Source organism: Erinaceus europaeus, chromosome 11 (assembly GCF_950295315.1).
Source record: "Erinaceus europaeus chromosome 11, mEriEur2.1, whole genome shotgun sequence".
NCBI lineage: Eukaryota > Metazoa > Chordata > Mammalia > Eulipotyphla > Erinaceidae > Erinaceus > Erinaceus europaeus.
The window spans coordinates 90,316,000-90,333,437 of NC_080172.1; the positions used below are offsets into that span (position 1 = coordinate 90,316,000).

Sequence of the window (17,438 nt, forward strand, 5' to 3'; positions counted from 1 at the left end):
CTCATAAAACAAGCATGTGGACACTAAAACCAATTCAGGTTTATCAGTAGAGATGGAGGCATTCACATGTTCCTTTTAAATAATGTACATTTGAAATCTGTATAGTTTTATAATGCAGTGACATGTCAGTTAAAATAAATTTTTGAAAGAAACTAGCTTGCATCTGTGACTTATTTTGTCCTAATGAAATAAGGAACTGCCCAACATACTGGTTTTGGGTTTTACATGTTTGTTTCATTTCAGTGAGTCATCACTAGCATAGCATTACAATAATCTCATTTAGTGACATTTACTTTTGAGCCAAAATTTGGTCCATTTCCTTATTCACAAACGGCAACCACATTTCAATAGCAGTTTCTGATATTTCCTTAGTGCTGGCTTCTAAATATAGAATTATTGACATTTTTATCTTCAGTTGTTAACTTTCTGAGGCCAGTTCAAGGTCTTGAGAGATATTGTATTTTTAAAAATATCATCTCTGTGTACCATCTTGGGTATGAAAGTCTCTCCTTTTTGGTTATTCTTTGTGGTTTAGGAATAATGACCACAGTTACGCCTAATAGGTCAAGTGAGTGGACTTAGACTGTCCTGTGGATGTCACAGTTTCCTTTGGGCACAAGCAGAAGCAAATTAGAGGCAGTGGTGCTGTAAAGGTAGCTAGAAAGATCATTTATAAATAAATGTAGTAATATGAAAATAATGTAACTGAAAAATAAAATAATTTAAAAATTCTGCTTATGGGGGGCCGGCCTGTAGCGCAGCGGGTTTAAGCACACATGGCGTGAAGTACAAGGACCAGCGTAAGGATCCCCACCTGCAGGGGGGTCACTTTACAAGCAGTGAAGCAGGTCTGCAGGTGTCTATCTTTCTCTCCCCCTCCTCTCTGGATTTATCTCTGTCCTATCTGGCAACAAGGGCAATAAAATGGGAAAAACAGCCTCCAAAAGAACTGGTTTCACAGTACAGGCTCTGAGCCATAACCCTGGAGGCAAAAATAAAAAAAAATTTAAAAAAACTGCTTACAGGCCAAATGAGTAAAAACACCTTTATAAGGAACCATAAAATACCTTTAAATTTCTTTTTCTAAAATGTAAACTTCTTCCTTCCTCCCCCCTTCCTTCCTTCTGTTCTTTTACTTGATAGAACAGAGAGAAATTGAGAGGGGAGGGGGTGATATATAGAGAAAGAGAGAAAGAGGAGAGACAATATAGCACTGCTTGTTGTATGCTTTACATTGGGTTGTTCTAGCTCTCCCCCTGCCAAGAAAATTGGTTCAGTCCTGCTAGTTTCACAGGCCCGCTTGTCCCTGCCCCAAGGAACCCCGAGAGAGTTCCAGAGTTGCAGAGTTCGAGAGTGCTTGGCACCGCTGCGGGGGAAAGAGGCAACAGAGTTCTGTTTGGTGATTAGTTTGGGTTAGTTTATGAATCATTGTTCCTGAATAAAGAAATACAGCTTCCCTGCCCAGCCGTATGTCTCTGGTCGTCTCTGTTACCCGCCCATGAAGCTAGCCCGGCCAGCTGGAGCCTCCGAATTTTAACAACAACTGCTTTACACCTGTAAACCTTTATAATTTCTAGCATGGCTTTTTACTTATGAAAAGATAAGTTTGACTATTAAGTTAGTAATATAGATGGCATACACTTGTGATTATATATAGTTGAGGACTGTAAGCTCATTATATCATCAAACTAAGCTTTTCTGAAGCAGCCAGGATCTCAGGATTGGCTCTAATATCAGCACATGAATTTCTTAATTTGACAAGTTATAAATTAGTACCAACTGAGTACATCTGAGAGCTGCTTTTGTTAAGGTAACCTGGATAAAACCAGCACAGATAAAAAAATAATTGAGAAGCTCTTGTAAATATTTACTGCCAGTTCTGTAGCTCACTTGCTGTGCTCTCACTGGGGCTTTCCATCCATGTAAAGAATGGTAACAGACGGGAGTCAGGCAGTAGCGCAGCAGCTTAAGCGCAGATGGCGCAAAGCGCAAGGACCGGAGTAAAGATCCTGGTTCGAGCCCCCGGCTCCCCACCTGCAGAGGGGTCTGCAGGTGTCTGTCTTTTTCTCCCCCTCTCTGTCTTCCCCTCTTCTCTCCATTTCTCTCTGTCCTATCCAATAATGACATCAATAACAATAATAACTACAATAAAAAAACAAGGGCAACAAAAGGGAAAATAAATAAATAAATAAATAAATCTTAAGAAAAAAAAAAAAAAAGAATGGCAACAGGCTTGCCAAATGATACAGTGGGATGTATAGACCTTTGACTGAAACTTCTTCCGATCACAGTTTGCAGAAGATACCATAGCAGGTCTGTGATACCCAAGAAAGATCCCAGGGCCAGGAAGTGTTGCAGTGGATAACACAGTGGACTCTTAAGCATAAGGTCCTGAGTTTGTTCCCCACTCACCATCACATGTGCCAGTGTGTCTCTCTCAGCAATAAATAATCCTTTTTAAAAAATGAAATACCCCAGGGAGTCAGGTGGTAGCACAGCAGGTTAAGTGCAGGTGGCGCTAAGCACAAGGACTGGAGTAAGGATCCCGGTTCGAGCCCCCAACTGCTTCACAAGCGGTGAAGCAGGTCTGCAGGTGTCTGTCTTTCTCTCCTCCTCTCTGTCTTCCCCTCCTCTCTCCATTTCTCTCTGTCCTATCCAACAACATCAATAACAACATTAGTAACTACAACAATAAACAAGGGCAACAAAAGGGAATAAATAAATAAATATTTTTTTTAAATGAAATACCCCAATATATTCACTACCAACCTGTATACCACTCCTTTGAAAGTTCATCCTTTTTTTTTTTTTGCCTCTGCGGTTATCACTGGGCCTCCATGCCTGCACTACAAATCCACTGCTCCTGAAGGCTATTTTTTCCCTTTTGTTGCCCTTGTTGTTTACCATTGTTGTTATTATTGTTGTTTACCATTGTTATTATTTTTGTTATTGTTATTGGATAGGACAGAGAGAAATGGGGAAGACAGATAGGGGGAGAGAAAGAGACATGCTTCACTGCTTCTGAAGTGACCCCCTCCACAGGGGGGGCTCGAACTGGTATCCTTACACCAGTCCTTGTGCTTTCTGTGCTATGTGCATAATTACCACCCAGCTCAGAAAGTTCATCCTTTTTTTTTTTTTAGATTATTTTTTCACTTTATTTTGACTTTTGATAGACAGTGAACAGTTAACAGTGATAAGCCCTGATTAACTTGTGGACGTTGAAATGAAGGGCAGACAGTTTTAGTCATTCATGCCATGTACCATTTGTGTCTCTTATTTCAGTCTTCTGTATCTGTTCTTCAGATGGTACTGATTCCACATATGCTCAGGTGATGAGACTGTTTCTATAGATGTAATTATGTCTTTCTCTAAGAAAGTTCATCATTTTAGCACTATGTAGATCTTTCAGTCCTTTCCCATCAGCTGTTCACTTTTACAGTAGGACTAACTAGTGTTACAGTGTCTTTTATTTTAATTTACTTCATCAGCAGAGTTTTTCTTCATTGTGACATCTAGTACTTTTTTTTTTTACCTTTTTAAAGTTTTATTTAAGAAAGGTACAGAAATTGAGAGGGGAAGGAGAGACTTTGTAAAGCAGTTGTACTGTTTGTGCTATACTGTAACATTCCGACTGAGTCATTAGCTCCTTTAACTCTCAAGATTGTAAACACTCTTCAGCCTTCTCTTTATCTCCAAACAGGTCTTCATTGCTTAGTCATGTCCTTTGAAATTTACTGTTTAATCTCTGACCAGAAAAACTGCCTCTGGTACCATAGAGTTCCTTTTTGATAATCATGCTTGTGATAATACCAAAGGAACAATACTTTTTTAAAATTTATTATTTATTCCCTTTTGTTGCCCTTGTTGTTTTATTTTTGTAGTTATGATTGATGTCCTTCGTTGTTGTTGGATAGGACTGAGAGAAATGGAGAGAGGAGGGAAAGACAGAGAAGGGGAGAGAAAGATAAACACTTGCAAACCTGCTTCACTGCTTGTGAAGTGACTCCCTTGCAGGTAGGGAGCCGGGGGGGCTTGAACCGGGATTCTTAAGCCAGTCCTTGCGCTTTGCGTCACCTGAGCTTAACCCGCTGCGCTACCCGTCGGACTCCCTAGGAATGATTCTTCTTCTAGCGTTTGCCCTTCTTCCATAGCCAGTCAACAGCATCAGGTTGAAAGCTGTCAGGAGCTGCTTGTTGCTGGCTTTGAAAGTGACTGGGATCCATGTGGATTCAGTCGGCTAGGAAGAATCGTCAGTTTCCCCAATGAATGGGTACTCACGGGATGCACCACGAGAAGGTCGATCCAATGCAACCCCCTAGGAATGATACTTTTATAACACACTGCAAAGCTTCGTTAAACATATCCCAGGGAATCTGCAAATGCCCATGACCAACAGAGAAGCAGTCACAGAAGCCAGAACTCCCACCATCTGCACCCCAAAAAGAATTTTGTTTAATTCTCCCAGAGGGGGATAAATGTTAGGGGAAGATGACAAGAGGGCTCTGAATCCCAATTCCATCCAGACCCAGAAAGAAAAGAGGAAAAAAGGAAGGACACTCAGTAATAGGTCTAAGTGTGACTTAAAAAGGGAGAGAAAACAGGACCATAGAATAAATGGACAGATAGATAGATAGATAGACAGACAGATAGACAGACAGACAGACAGAAACAGAAATAATAGTCAGCCCATATCTGTAATCTTGGGAAAACTACTGCAGTTTCGAATAATGGAGGGAATTGGGACACAGAATTCTGGGGGTGGGGACAGTGTGGAATTTATTGTACCTATTATCTTGTAATTCTGTAAATCAATATTTAAATTACTAATAATAATTTAAAAACTAAATTAAAAAATAAAAGAATGTGTTAATTAAAATGTACATAAGTCTCAATGTTGTATTTACAGGTACGAAAACAATTCAAAATAGGAGTTCAGAAGGATGACAGAGGACCTAGTGGGGGTTGTATTGTTATATAGAAAACCGGGGAATGTTATGCATGTACAAACTATTATATTTACTGTCGAATGTAAAACATTAATTCCCCAAAAAAGAAATTAAAAAAAAAATAGGAGTTCAATGGCACAAAATAAAAGTACAGTGACAAAGAAGGAAAAGTGCCAGGAGTCTACTAGGAACAAGAAAATAATTTGGGTGGGGATAGATAACAAAATGGTATGCAAAGAGACTCTCAGGCCTGAGGCTCCAAAGTCCCAGGTTCAATCCCCTACACCAAAAACCAGAGCTGAGCAGTGCTCTGGTGAAGAGGCAAGGCAGGCCGGGGCAGGGCGAGAAAAGAGAGGGGAGGGGAGGGGAGGGGAGGGGAGGGGAGGGGAGGGGAGGGGAGGAGAGGGGAGGGGAGGGGAGGGGAGGGGAGAGGAGAGGAGAGGAGAGGAGAGGAGAGGAGAGGAGAGGAGAGGAGAGGAGAGGAGAGGAGAGGAGAGGAGAGGAGAGAGAAAGGACTTCTAGTCTGGAAATCAGGAACCATATCATAGAAAAGAAGTCTTGATTCATGATACTTTGGACACTTTGTGCTTTCTACATCACACACACACAAACACACACACACACACACACACACACACACACACACCTCAGTTATATTTCAAAGTACCCTTGAAGTAATTTTTTAATATTTATTTATTCCCTTTTTTATTGTTGTAGTTATTTATGTCGTTCTTGTTGGATAGGACAACGAGAAATGGAGAAAGGAGAGGAAGACAGAGAAGGGGAGAGAAAGACACCTACAGACCTGCTTCACCGCTTGTGAAGCGACTTCCCTGCAGGTGGGAAGCCGGGGGCTGGAACCAGGATCTTTATGCTGGTCTTTGCGCTTAGCTCCACATGCGCTTAACCCGCTGGGCTACTGCCCGACTCCCAAAGTAATTTTTTTTTTCAATGCAGAGGTAGAGGATAAACTCAGGACCTTGTGTGTGCATGATAGCACTGAACCATTTCCACAGTCTCCCTCCCCCTTTTTGAGGGTTGGGGGCCATCATAGCACCCGTGGAGTTCCCTTGCTGCTAGCCATGGTGTTCCTACATGGTGGCAGGATTCAAACCCAGCATCTAATTCATGGTAAGGCATGCCCTTTCCTTTCCTATAGAGCTGCCTCCCAGGCCCTGAAGTACATTTTTTTTTTAAAACAAATACATTCAGGCAACAAATGTTCAATTAGTAATTTACTATGAACATTTCATAAAAGAGGAAACTTATATAAAGGGGAGTAGTTGTTCAACACCATTTAAATTGAAAAGTTTGAAATTAGACTTGAGTCCAGATCTTCTTAAAAATTCTCCCTTTTCCTTTATGTACTATGGATGAAGTTAGATAGTAGAAGGTTAGGAAACACTTAGGCGGATAGGGATAAATGGCATAATGGTTATACAAAGAGACTCTCATGCCTGTGGTTTCCAAGTCCCAGATTCAGTCCCCTGCACTGCCATCCACCAGAGCTGAACATTACTCTGGTGGGAAAAAGAAAAACATTTAGGAGAGCATCTTAAAGGAGAAAATAGCTTAAAGGTATGTCTACCTAAAGGTACGTGTGGGGCATAGTGACTTACTAGGAAATAATGGATAAATCATTTTACTGAAGAGCCAGCAAATATGTGTGGTATGGGATGAAATCTGAGAGTTTGAGGTAGGGCTGTGAACAGTTGAATATACAGTCAAATATATATATTTTTCGGAAATGACATACAGTCAAATAATTTGACCTTTACAGACAAAAAGGAACCATTTATTTCTTGACTTGAAAACTGGTTGATTGTGATCCAGGGGGTGGCACAATGGATAAAGCACTGAACTCTTGAGCATGAGGTCCCTAGTTCAACCCCCGCAGCACATGTACTAGTGTGATGTCTGGTTCTTTCTCTCTCTCCTCCTATCATTCTCATTAATAAATAAAATATTTAAAAAAAAAAAAAAGAAAACTGGTTGATTAAAGAAATTGTTTACAGCTGTTTTAAAAATTTTTTATTCCCTTTTGTTGCCCTTGTTTTTAAAAAAAATATTTTTAATATTTATTTATGTATTCCCTTTTGTTGCCCTTGTTTTTTAAAAATATTTTTAAATATTTATTCCCTTTTTTGCCCTTGTTTTGTTTATTGTTGTAGTTATTGATTTCATCGTTGTTGGATAGGACAGAGAAATGAAGAGAGGAGGGGGAGAGAAAGACAGACACCTGCAGACCTGCTTCACCGCCTGTGAAGTGACTCCCCTGCAGGTGGGGAGCTGGGGGGCTTGAACCGGGATTCTTCTGCCGGTCCTTGTGCTTTGCGCCACCAGCGCTTAACTTGCTGAGCTACAGCCCGACTCCCTGTCATTATTATTATTTTTTATTGTTGTAGTTATTGTTGTTATGGATGTTGTCGTTGTTGGATAGGACAGAGAGAAATGGAGGGAGGAGGGAAGACAGAGGGGGAGAAAAGATAGACACCTGCAGACCTGCTTCACCACAGGTGAAGCGACTCCCCTGCAGGTAGGGAGCTGGGGGCTCAAACTGGGATCCTTACTCCAGTCCTTGTGCTTTGTGCCACCTGCTCTTAACCCGCTGCGCTACTGCCCGACTCCGTTTTTTTATGCATTTTTTTCAGTTATTCACAAAGTACAATTTTTTTGTCTTCAACAGTAAATTCTTTTGAAAGAACAGGCACTAGGTTTATTGCTTTTTCTTAAGTCATATGATGCAAAGTTTAATTGATTTTTCTTGTTCTTTTTAATTTTTAAAAATGTATTTAAGGGAGACAGAAATTGAGAGATAAGGAGGATAGAGGGGAGAAGAAAGAGAGAGACTTGGGAGTCGGGCTGTAGCGCAGTGGGTTAAGCGCAGGTGGCGCAAAGCATAAGGACTGGCATAAGGATCCTGGTTCGAACCTGGGCTCCCCACGTGCAGGGGAGTCGCTTCACAGGCGGTGAAGCAGGTCTGCAGGTGTCTATCTTTCTCTCCCTCTCTCTGTCTTCCCCTCCTCTCTCCATTTCTCTCTGTCCTATCCAACAACGACAACAATAATAACTACAACAATAAAACAACAAGGGCAACAAAAGGGAATAAATAAATAAAATAAATTAAAAAAAAAAAGAGAGAGAGAGACTTGTAGTGCTATTTTACCACTAGTGAAGCTTTCCCTTGGTAGGTAGGGACTGGGTAGGTAGGGACTGATCTCTAATTTTTTTAAATATATAATTTTAAATATAAATCTTTATTAATTTTTTTAATTTTTATATTTATTTGCCCTTTTGTTGCCTTTGTTGGTTTTTATTGTTGTAGTTATTATTGATGTTGTTGTTGTTGTCGTCGTTGTTGGAAAGGACAGAGAGAAATGGAGAGAGGAGGGAAAGACAGAGAGGGGGAGAGAAAGACAGACACCTGCAGACCTGCTTCACAGCTTGTAAGCGACTCCCCTGCAGGTGGGGAGCCAGGAGCTCCAATCGGGATCCTTACATGGGGTCCTTGCACTTTGCGCCATATGTGCTTAACCCACTGCGCAACCTCCTGACTCCCAAATCTTTATTAATCTTAAATGAAAAAACCTTATGTATTTAACAATTATTTCTCTCTGGCTAATGTAGATGGACTGATAGTTATTTATATCCTTGATAATAACATCTTTTGTTATTCAAATTCACTCTAAGCCACGCACTGCCCCAAGTACTACATATAATAATTCACTTGGCTTGCAGAAATTCTCCCGAGATATAGGTACGCTTACCATTCCTGGTTCACAAAGGAGGAGACAGGAATATAGAGAGGTTAGGGGATGTGTCCAGTAATGACACCAGCAAGCAGCAGAGCCAGAATGTGTACAAAGCAGACTGGCTGTGGTCCCAGGCTCTTAGCCTCCATGAGGTAATGCTGTCTGGCAATACAGATTGCATTTCTCATAGCAAGTTCTTATCAGTATTTTTTTTAAGTTAAAATCATCTTGGATCACTACAGCACAGCATAATTTAAAATATGTACTAGAGTAAAAATATGCAAGTTATTCTTAGATTATTAAATTGGATGGTATGCTGGTACAATAAGTTGTCACAAAAAAATGGTACTGTAGCTTTCATTTTGCCTAATGTCAGGTGTTTTTTTTTTTTTTGTATTAATTGAAGACAAGATTTTTCAACTCTTCTGAAGCATAAACAATGACCATAGTGACATTTATCTTTTAAATCCTCTATTTGTATTTCTCAGTCAGCAACATTATCATTTTATCTTCAAAATACTTGGCTTTCCATAGTACCAACACAAATCATTCTGTTGCTTTCTTGAAAGTGTTTAAGCAACTGTATGAAACTCATAGGAAACTAATGACTCATATAACGGAAATCACTTACTAATGTGACTTTTGTCTCAGTCGCCAAGTAGTCAGTTTGTTTCCATGGTAACCCATTAGTATAACAAACTGTCTGAACTAACTTTGCCTTTTATTTTTTTAGTTTGGACAGCTTTTTGACAATTGTATGTATAGGCATGTGCGTACATCTCTGTGTGAGGAAAAAAAACACATTCTGAGTAATTGCCTCAGGCACACAATTTTTTTTGTTTAGAGAAATTGTCTAGTATCTTACAGATGCTATTTTGATACCATCAAACTGGAAGATTATTTACATTAGCATTTACTTCTGTTTAACCTTTTGTAAAGAAAAGACAGAGCAGGGTAGGGGGGAGACAAAGTCCCAGGTTCAATTCCCCGTACCACAATAAGCCAGAGCTGTGCAGTGCTCTGGTATTTCTCTCTGTGTCTTTCTCTCTCTGCATCTCTCAAAAACAAAATAAAATAAATAAAATACAAGAAAAAAAAAAGACAGAGCATAACCCAGGAGGTGATGCTGTGGATGAAACTTTAGATTCTCAAGCATGAGGCCCCAAGTTCAAGCTTGGGCTTTACATGTATGAGGCATTGCTCTGGTTGCTCCTCCTCCTCCTACTACTCCCCTCCCCCTCCTCCTCCTCCCCTTCCCCTCCTCCTTTTCCTCCCCTTTTTCTCACATTAATAGATATAAATGAATCTTAAAAAAAAAAAAGAGGAAAGACCAATTTTTTTTCACTAAGAGAAACTCTTGGTTCTGTATCTTGGGTAGATACAGAAGGAGAGAGGAGAGTTAAGAGCAAGAACATCCTTAAAGGTTGGGAATGGGCAAACCAGTGCAGGTTCTGCTCTAAAGTCTGGAGACCTTCCATCTGTTTCTTTGTTTTCCTCAACTTCAATATCACTTTGTTGAAGAAAAGGATAGAGTAGTTTTTGGTTGTTTTTTTTCCCCAAGCTAGAGCATTTCATTTATTTTATTTTATTTTATTTTGCTTTATTAGTGATCTAATGCTGATTTACAAAATTATAGCACAACAGAGGTGTAATTCCACACTATTCCCACCACCAGAGTTCTGTGTCCCCCATTCCCTCTACTGGAAACTGCAATAATTCTCCCAAGGTCACAGATAAGGGTTTACTATTATTTCTATAACTAGATAGAATAGTTTTTAAACTTATAAATTTTAAAAATCATCTGCAATATTGGTTCATTGGAAATAGATGTGACCAGGAGCTGGGGAAGTAGCTCAGCAGTGGAGTACATGCATGGGACTCCAGGTTCAGTCTCCAGCACTGCATGGAATGAGAAAGGCAAAAACAGTAGAGCAGCATCTAAATGGGGAGCAGTGCTTTGGTGTCTCTGACTGTCTCTCCCTCTTTCTTTCTGTCACTCTGTCTCCTTCATCCTTCTCACTCTCCCTCCACTTCCCCCTTGTTCTCTATCACATTAAAAGAGTGGGGGATATCTCTCAGTGGCTTTGCAAAAAGACTTTCATGCCTGAGGCTCCAAAGTCCCAGATTCAATTCCCCCCCCCATTACTACCATAAACCAGAGCTGAGCAATGGCTCTAGTGTCTGTGTCTCCCTCTCTCTGTGTATCACTCTGTGTGCCTCACTAAAAGAAAACAAATTTGAAAAGAGAGTACACAATATATGTGCCCATTAGAGAATTTTTTCAGAAACAATGCAGAAAAAAAGGACATTAGGACCTTGTTTTAGGAAACAGACTAGACTGGATGGAATGATGGAGGAAGCCAACTGAGCCAGTTTTTGTCAGCCCTTTCCTGAGAGGTAATGCTCTGCAATGGGGAGTGACCGACACTGAGGGATTCTTTTTTAAAAAAATATATATATATATTTGTATTTATTAGATAGAGATAATGGTGAGATAGAAAGGGAGAGAGACAAAGAGACACTTGAACCCTGCGGGTGGGGACCAGGGGCTTGAACCTTGGGTCTTTGCATACTGTAATATGTGCACTTAACCAGGTGTGCTCTTGCCTGGCCCCTGCACTGAGGTATTCTAAGAACTAAGACAGACCAAGTCAGGAAGAACATGAGTTTCATCCATTGGAGAATGATTCTTAGAGGAGATAATAACGAAACTGAATGAATTATAATTAAACTAGGGAATGGGCAGCCTAAGAGGTGCCTCAGTGGATAAACTGGTGAATGTGCAAAGTTGGGAGACAGAATGAGTGGTACAAGGGGGAAAAAAAACACCTTGAACAAAAGCATACAAATGAAAAATATCGCAAAGTATATGGGAAACAACAAGCACTGTAAAACAGTAGGTTAAGAGGTGAAACAGGGTGAGTCTGAGAGATGGTACAGTGACTAGAGTGTTGGGCTTGAAAGCATGAAGTCCTGATTTTGATTCCTGGCATTGAATGTGCCAAAATGCTGTTTTTGTTCTGTCTTTCGTGCATGCTTGAGTCCCTGAGGCCTCAGGTTCAAACCACCATATGCCAGATTTGAGTGGTGCTCAGCTTGCCCTTTCCCCCCCCCCTCTCTCTCTCAAAAAGAAATAAATGTTTATAAAAAAAATTATGTAGGCAGAACGCTGGGAACAATGCTGCTAATGTTAAGGAGGTAAATAAGATGTAGAGAGGCGTTAAAAAATTTTAAGTGGAAGAATGGCTTTAGCCAATTTCTGTTTTGGAAAGGTCACTATGCTTGAGATGAAGAAGGCCAGTTTGAGCAAATGTCATTTAGGAAGCTGTTGATGCATTTCAGGAAAGAGCTGTTGAAAAACTAAATTAAGTTAATACTGCCAAATACAGAAAGGGGATTAAGAAATAGCTGTTAAATAATGTGGGGCTTTTGCTGAGCACAAGGGAGATAGTCTGACAGTAAGTCCCCAACCTGACTCTCTGACATGAGTCAGCACTTTGATTCTAAAGGGGATCTAGCATGCACCTGGCTTGTCATTTCTTGGGATTGTCCAGTCAGGAAAAGGCAGTGGCACAGATTCTGTTTCTGCCTACTATTCATTCCTCTGTGCAGGTGCTCTTCAAAAGTTTTTCACACAACACCCACAAGTTGAGGGAGCTATCGCCCCTAGTGGTCAATTTATGTGCATGTGTAGCCATGTGGAAAGTCCTTGGTAAGCTTTAGTGGCTAATGACTGACTTTCTTATCTTAACCCACAGGTGTTATTGGTTAAGAACAAAACAGTTAAACCCTAAACCTGTTTTGTTTCAAACAGCTGTAGGATTTTGTGTTGAATGCTAGTTCTGCTATTTCCTGTTTAAATAACCTAGCATTAACTTTTCACCAAGGTTTCATTTTCCTTATTTATGAAGTGAGAACAAAATCAACTACCTCTTAAAGGTTGTTCTGAAATAAATAAAATGTCAGTAGATGTCAGCTACTGTTGCTTTTATGACTGGACTAGGAATAAAACTGACAGTATTTTATTTTAGAATAAGTATACATTTGGATTTTTTTTTTAATTCAAGAAAGGATTAATTAACAAAACCATAGGGTAGGAGGGGTACAATTCCACACAATTCCCACCACCCAATCTCCATATCCCACCCCCTCCCCTGATAGCTTTCCCATTCTCTATCCCTCTGGGAGCATGGACCCAGGGTCATTGTGGGTTGCAGAAGGTAGAAGGTCTGGCTTCTGTAATTGCTTCCCCGCTGAACGTGGGCGTTGACTGGTCGGTCCATACTCTCAGCCTGCCTCTCTCTTTCCCTAGTAGGGTGGGTCTCTGGGGAAGCGGAGCTCCAGGACACATTGGTGGGGTCTTCAGTCCACGGAAATCTGGCCAGCATCCTGATGACATCTGGAACCTGGTGACTGAAAAGAGAGTTAACATACGAAGCCAAACAAATTGTTGAGCAGTCATGGACCCAAAGCTTGGAATAGTGGAGAGGAAGTGTTAGGGGGGTACTGACTGCAAACTCTAGTGTACTTCTGCTTTCAGGTATATATTTTGCAGTAGTTTACGGATACGTGTGAACATATGCTCTCTCTCACAGAAACTGGTGTATATCTAGGTTTTGGGACTTTGTTAGAAAATGAACCACCTGAGATGGAATTAGAGTATACTATGAAAGGAAAGGTCTCACCCGAGTAATGAAGCTGAAGGGTTGTCATTCCACACGTGTAGTCTCTGGACACAGTCTGAAGTGAAGCATGTTGAGGTGGCAATCGTTGTGTTGGTTAGGTTGTGATCGGCAGATGCAATATTATTTGATATGGATTGGGAGAGGCATACAGGAAAGTGGGCCCTATCCAATGGTTCCAGGACTGGGGGATGTAGAGGCTCTATAGTGGAGATGTGAGGTTCCTGCTGTCTTAGGGTTCAAAAAGACAATCGATAGTTAATGTTATCATCACATTATTTGGTAATTGGGTTAACTTTGAAAAGTCCTTTTGTTAGGGTTTGCTGTACAGTACCCAGTATCTTGTATATAGCTGTGCTATTGGTTGCTTCTGATCTACTTGGTCTAGGCTTTTGAGAGAGTCTGCATGTCAATTACACAGCCTATATATTAAAAAGATTCAGTTTGTGTTTTGAAAAACTTCGAGACATACAATTAATTTTCCCCCTCACGTATTAATTAACTAGTGATGTATATGACTACATTTTACTAGGAGTGTACATAAACACCATTCCCACCACCAATATACTGTGACCCATCCCTCCCACCCACTCCCACCCCCCACTGTCCCAGGAAGCTGCATGTCTACCCCTCACCACAGGGTTTTTACTTTGGTGCCCTACTTACAATTTGGTCAGGTCCTGCTTTTAGTTTCCCTTTCAGATCTTCTTCCTCAACTTCTGTTGATGAGTGGGATCATCCCATACTCGTCTTTATCTTTCTGACTTAGCTCACTTAACATAATTCCTTCTAGCTCTGTCCAAGATGGGTCAGAGAAGGTGGATTCATTGTTCTTGATAGCTGCATAGTATTCCATTGTGTATATATAACACAGCTTTCTCAGCCACTCATCTGTTGTTGGGCACCTGGGTTGCTTCCAGGTTTTAGCTATTATGAATTGTGCTGCTATGAACATAGGAGTACACACCTCTTTTTGGTTGGGTGTTATGGAGTCCTTGGGGTATAAGCCCAGGAGAGGAATTACTGGATCATATGGAAGGTCCATGTTTAGCCTTCAGAGAGTTTTCCAGACTGCTCTCCACAGAGGCTGGACCAATTTACATTCCCACCAGCAATGTAAAAGGGTTCCTCTGTCCCCACAACCTCTCCAGCATTTGTTGCTGCTGTCCTTTTTGATGTATGCCATTCTTACAGGAGTGAGGTGGTATCTTAGTGTTGTCTTAATTTGCATTTCTCTGGCAATCAGTGACCTAAAGCAGTTTTTCATATGTTTGTTAGCCTTTTGGATCTCCTCTGTAGTGAATGTTTTGTTCATTTCCTCTGCCCATTTTTGGATGGGGTCATTTGCTTTTTTGGTGCTAAGTTTGCTGAGCTCTTTATATATTTTGGTGATTAGTTTCTTGTCTGATATCTGGCATGTGAAGATCTTCTCCCATTCTGTGAGGGGTCTCTCTGTTTGTTTAATAGTTTCTTTGGATGTGCAGAAGCTTTTCAATTTGATGTAGTCCCATTGGTTTGTTTCTGCTTTAGTCTTCCTTGCAATTGGGTTTGATTCATCAAAGATGTCCTTGAGGTGTAGGTGGGAAAGTGTTTTACCAATGTTTTCCTCTAAGTATTTGATTGTTTCTGGTCTGACATCTAGGTCTTTGATCCATTTGGAGTTGATTTTTGTTTCTGGTGAGATAAGGTGGTTCAATTTCATTCTTCTGCATGTTACAACCCAGTTTTCCCAGCACCATTTATTGAAGAGAGACATTTGGATTTCTGTCTCTCACATTTGCAGTAAACTAAGCCCTAAAAGTTCAAAAAGCACTGTCATTTCCACATTCACATATACTTTTTAAATTTATTTATTCTCTCTTGTTGCCCTTGTTGTTTTATTGTTGTAGTTACTATTATTGTTATTGATGTCGTTGTTGGATAGGACAGAGAGAAATGGAGAGAAGAGGGGAAGACAGGGGCAAGGGAGAAAGATAGACACCTGCAGACCTGCTTCACCACTTGTAAAATGACTCCCCTGCAGGTGGGGAGCTGGGGTCTCGAACCTGGATCCTTACGCTGGTCCTTGTGCTTTGCGCCATCTGCTCTTAACCTGCTGCGCTACCGCCTGACTCCCCCACATTCATATTTTAAACACCAAGATATGCCCCAACATACTTGAAATAAATATGGATTGAACTTGAAGTTAATGAATAGTGAGGCCTCATTTGTATTGATTGAGTTGATAAGTAAATTCACATTTTTTCCAGGTTCCTGTAAATAATTAAAACCTTCCTTGCCAGGGAGATGGCACAGTGGTTGTATGTCAAATTTTCATACCTGGGGCATAGAAGTACCATGTCTCATATTCAGTTTCAGGCACCACCAGAACTAATCAAAGCTCTGATATTTTTTTTCTCTCTCTCTACATGCCTCATTAAAAATAAAATAAATCATAACATTTTAAAGTAAATAAGATAAATATTTTGTAATATATAGTTTTATTTATTAATGAAAAAGATAGGAAGAGCGAGAACCAGACATCACTCTGGTACATGTGCTGCTGGGGACTGAACCCAGAACATTCTAATGCTTGAGAGTCCAGTGCTTTATCCACTGTGCTACCTCCCAGATCACAATAAGATAAATCTTTTAAAAAAATCCTTCCAAAGATTTTCAGATGATATTGTTAGGAATTTATTTTCTGGATGTTTTAATGTTTCTAAGTAAGTGCTAGCTTTTGACACATCATATTAGCATTATATATTTAAGTGAAAGTTTGTGTTAAAATTGATTTCTTGTTCTTTTTTGAGGTTGTTTTTATTCAGTCTTTTGTGCTTCCATATGAATTTTAGGATTTCTTTCATCGTATTTTCTGAGAAAAAAAATGTTATTGGGATTTTGATAGGGATTGCACTGAATCTGTAAATCACTTGGGACAGCTGTAGAGATTTTGACAATATTCATTTCATCAATCAATAGATACAAGATGTTTTGATGCTATAAACAAAGATATTTGATGGTTGCTTAATGGGTTCTTTTTTTTTTCTTCTTCTTCTTCTCTTCAGGGAGGTGGTGCAAGCAAACTGTGTTCACTGGAGGAAGAAGTTCTCATTTATGTGCAAAATGAGCGCGAGTGCTACCACAGGCATCCTAGATCCTTGTATCTACAGGGTATCTGTGAGGAAGGTATAAAAATAGCCTATTACATCTCTGCTTTCAGAAACCATAATTAGTTCCATAGTCACTGCCTTTCCTTATTTAGCTCTACTTTATCGTTAGAACTGCTATGTGCAATTTCACTTCACACTTGCAGCAGTAATATAAATTGCTGTAACACATATGATGAAGAAACCAAAGTTAAATAACTAGTCACGAACCTTTATCTCACTATTATGCAGATATATGTTAACCATATGTGTTAACCTTATTTATATATTATTCAGTAGTTGTGGTGCTATCTAGGTCTGTATTCTGCCATTCATTAAATTTCTTCCTCTGAAGTATTGTTTTAGAAACAACATATATCATATCTAATAACAACCCTGAAAAAGTAGGGGTCTTTTTTCCATTTTCAAGAGAACTGAAGTTTGGATAGGTTGCTACTTAACCATATTTACATAGTCAAAGTAGAACACAAATCTTTCTAATTCTGAGTATGTTTTCGTCTATATATTTTTTCTTTCTACTTATTAGGTTGAGGAAAAGTACCAATAATTTTATAAAGTGGCAGTCTCATATGGTTCAACTTCATATTATATATAAATATGTGATCAGAACATTTTAGCGAACAAAAAAACATAATCTATTAGTCACCACTGTTGGTGAATTAAATTACAGACTTAATTTTTTTTAGTGATTTAATGTTGATTTATCATATTATAATTCTATACAGTTCCCACCACCAGAGTTCTGTGTCCCACATCCTCCACTGGAAACTTCCCTATTGTTTACCCCTCTGGGAATATATATCAAAATTCTTTTTGGGAAGCAGAAGGTGGGGGAGTTCTGACTTCTGTAATTGTTTCTCCACTGGGCATGGGGCACTGGCAGGTTGATCCCATACCCCCATCCTG

General features: G+C 39.9%; 1 protein-coding gene across 1 annotated transcript in view; it reads left to right on the plus strand.

Moving 5' to 3' along the window:
• EEIG2 (EEIG family member 2) overlaps positions 1-17,438 on the plus strand; it is a 71,532-nt gene that overhangs the window by 15,824 nt on the left and 38,270 nt on the right. Inside the window, exon 2 of the mRNA XM_060202177.1 lies at positions 16,431-16,551. Within this exon, the coding sequence (XP_060058160.1) occupies positions 16,431-16,551 (121 nt within the window). The remainder of the gene's footprint in view (positions 1-16,430; positions 16,552-17,438) is intronic.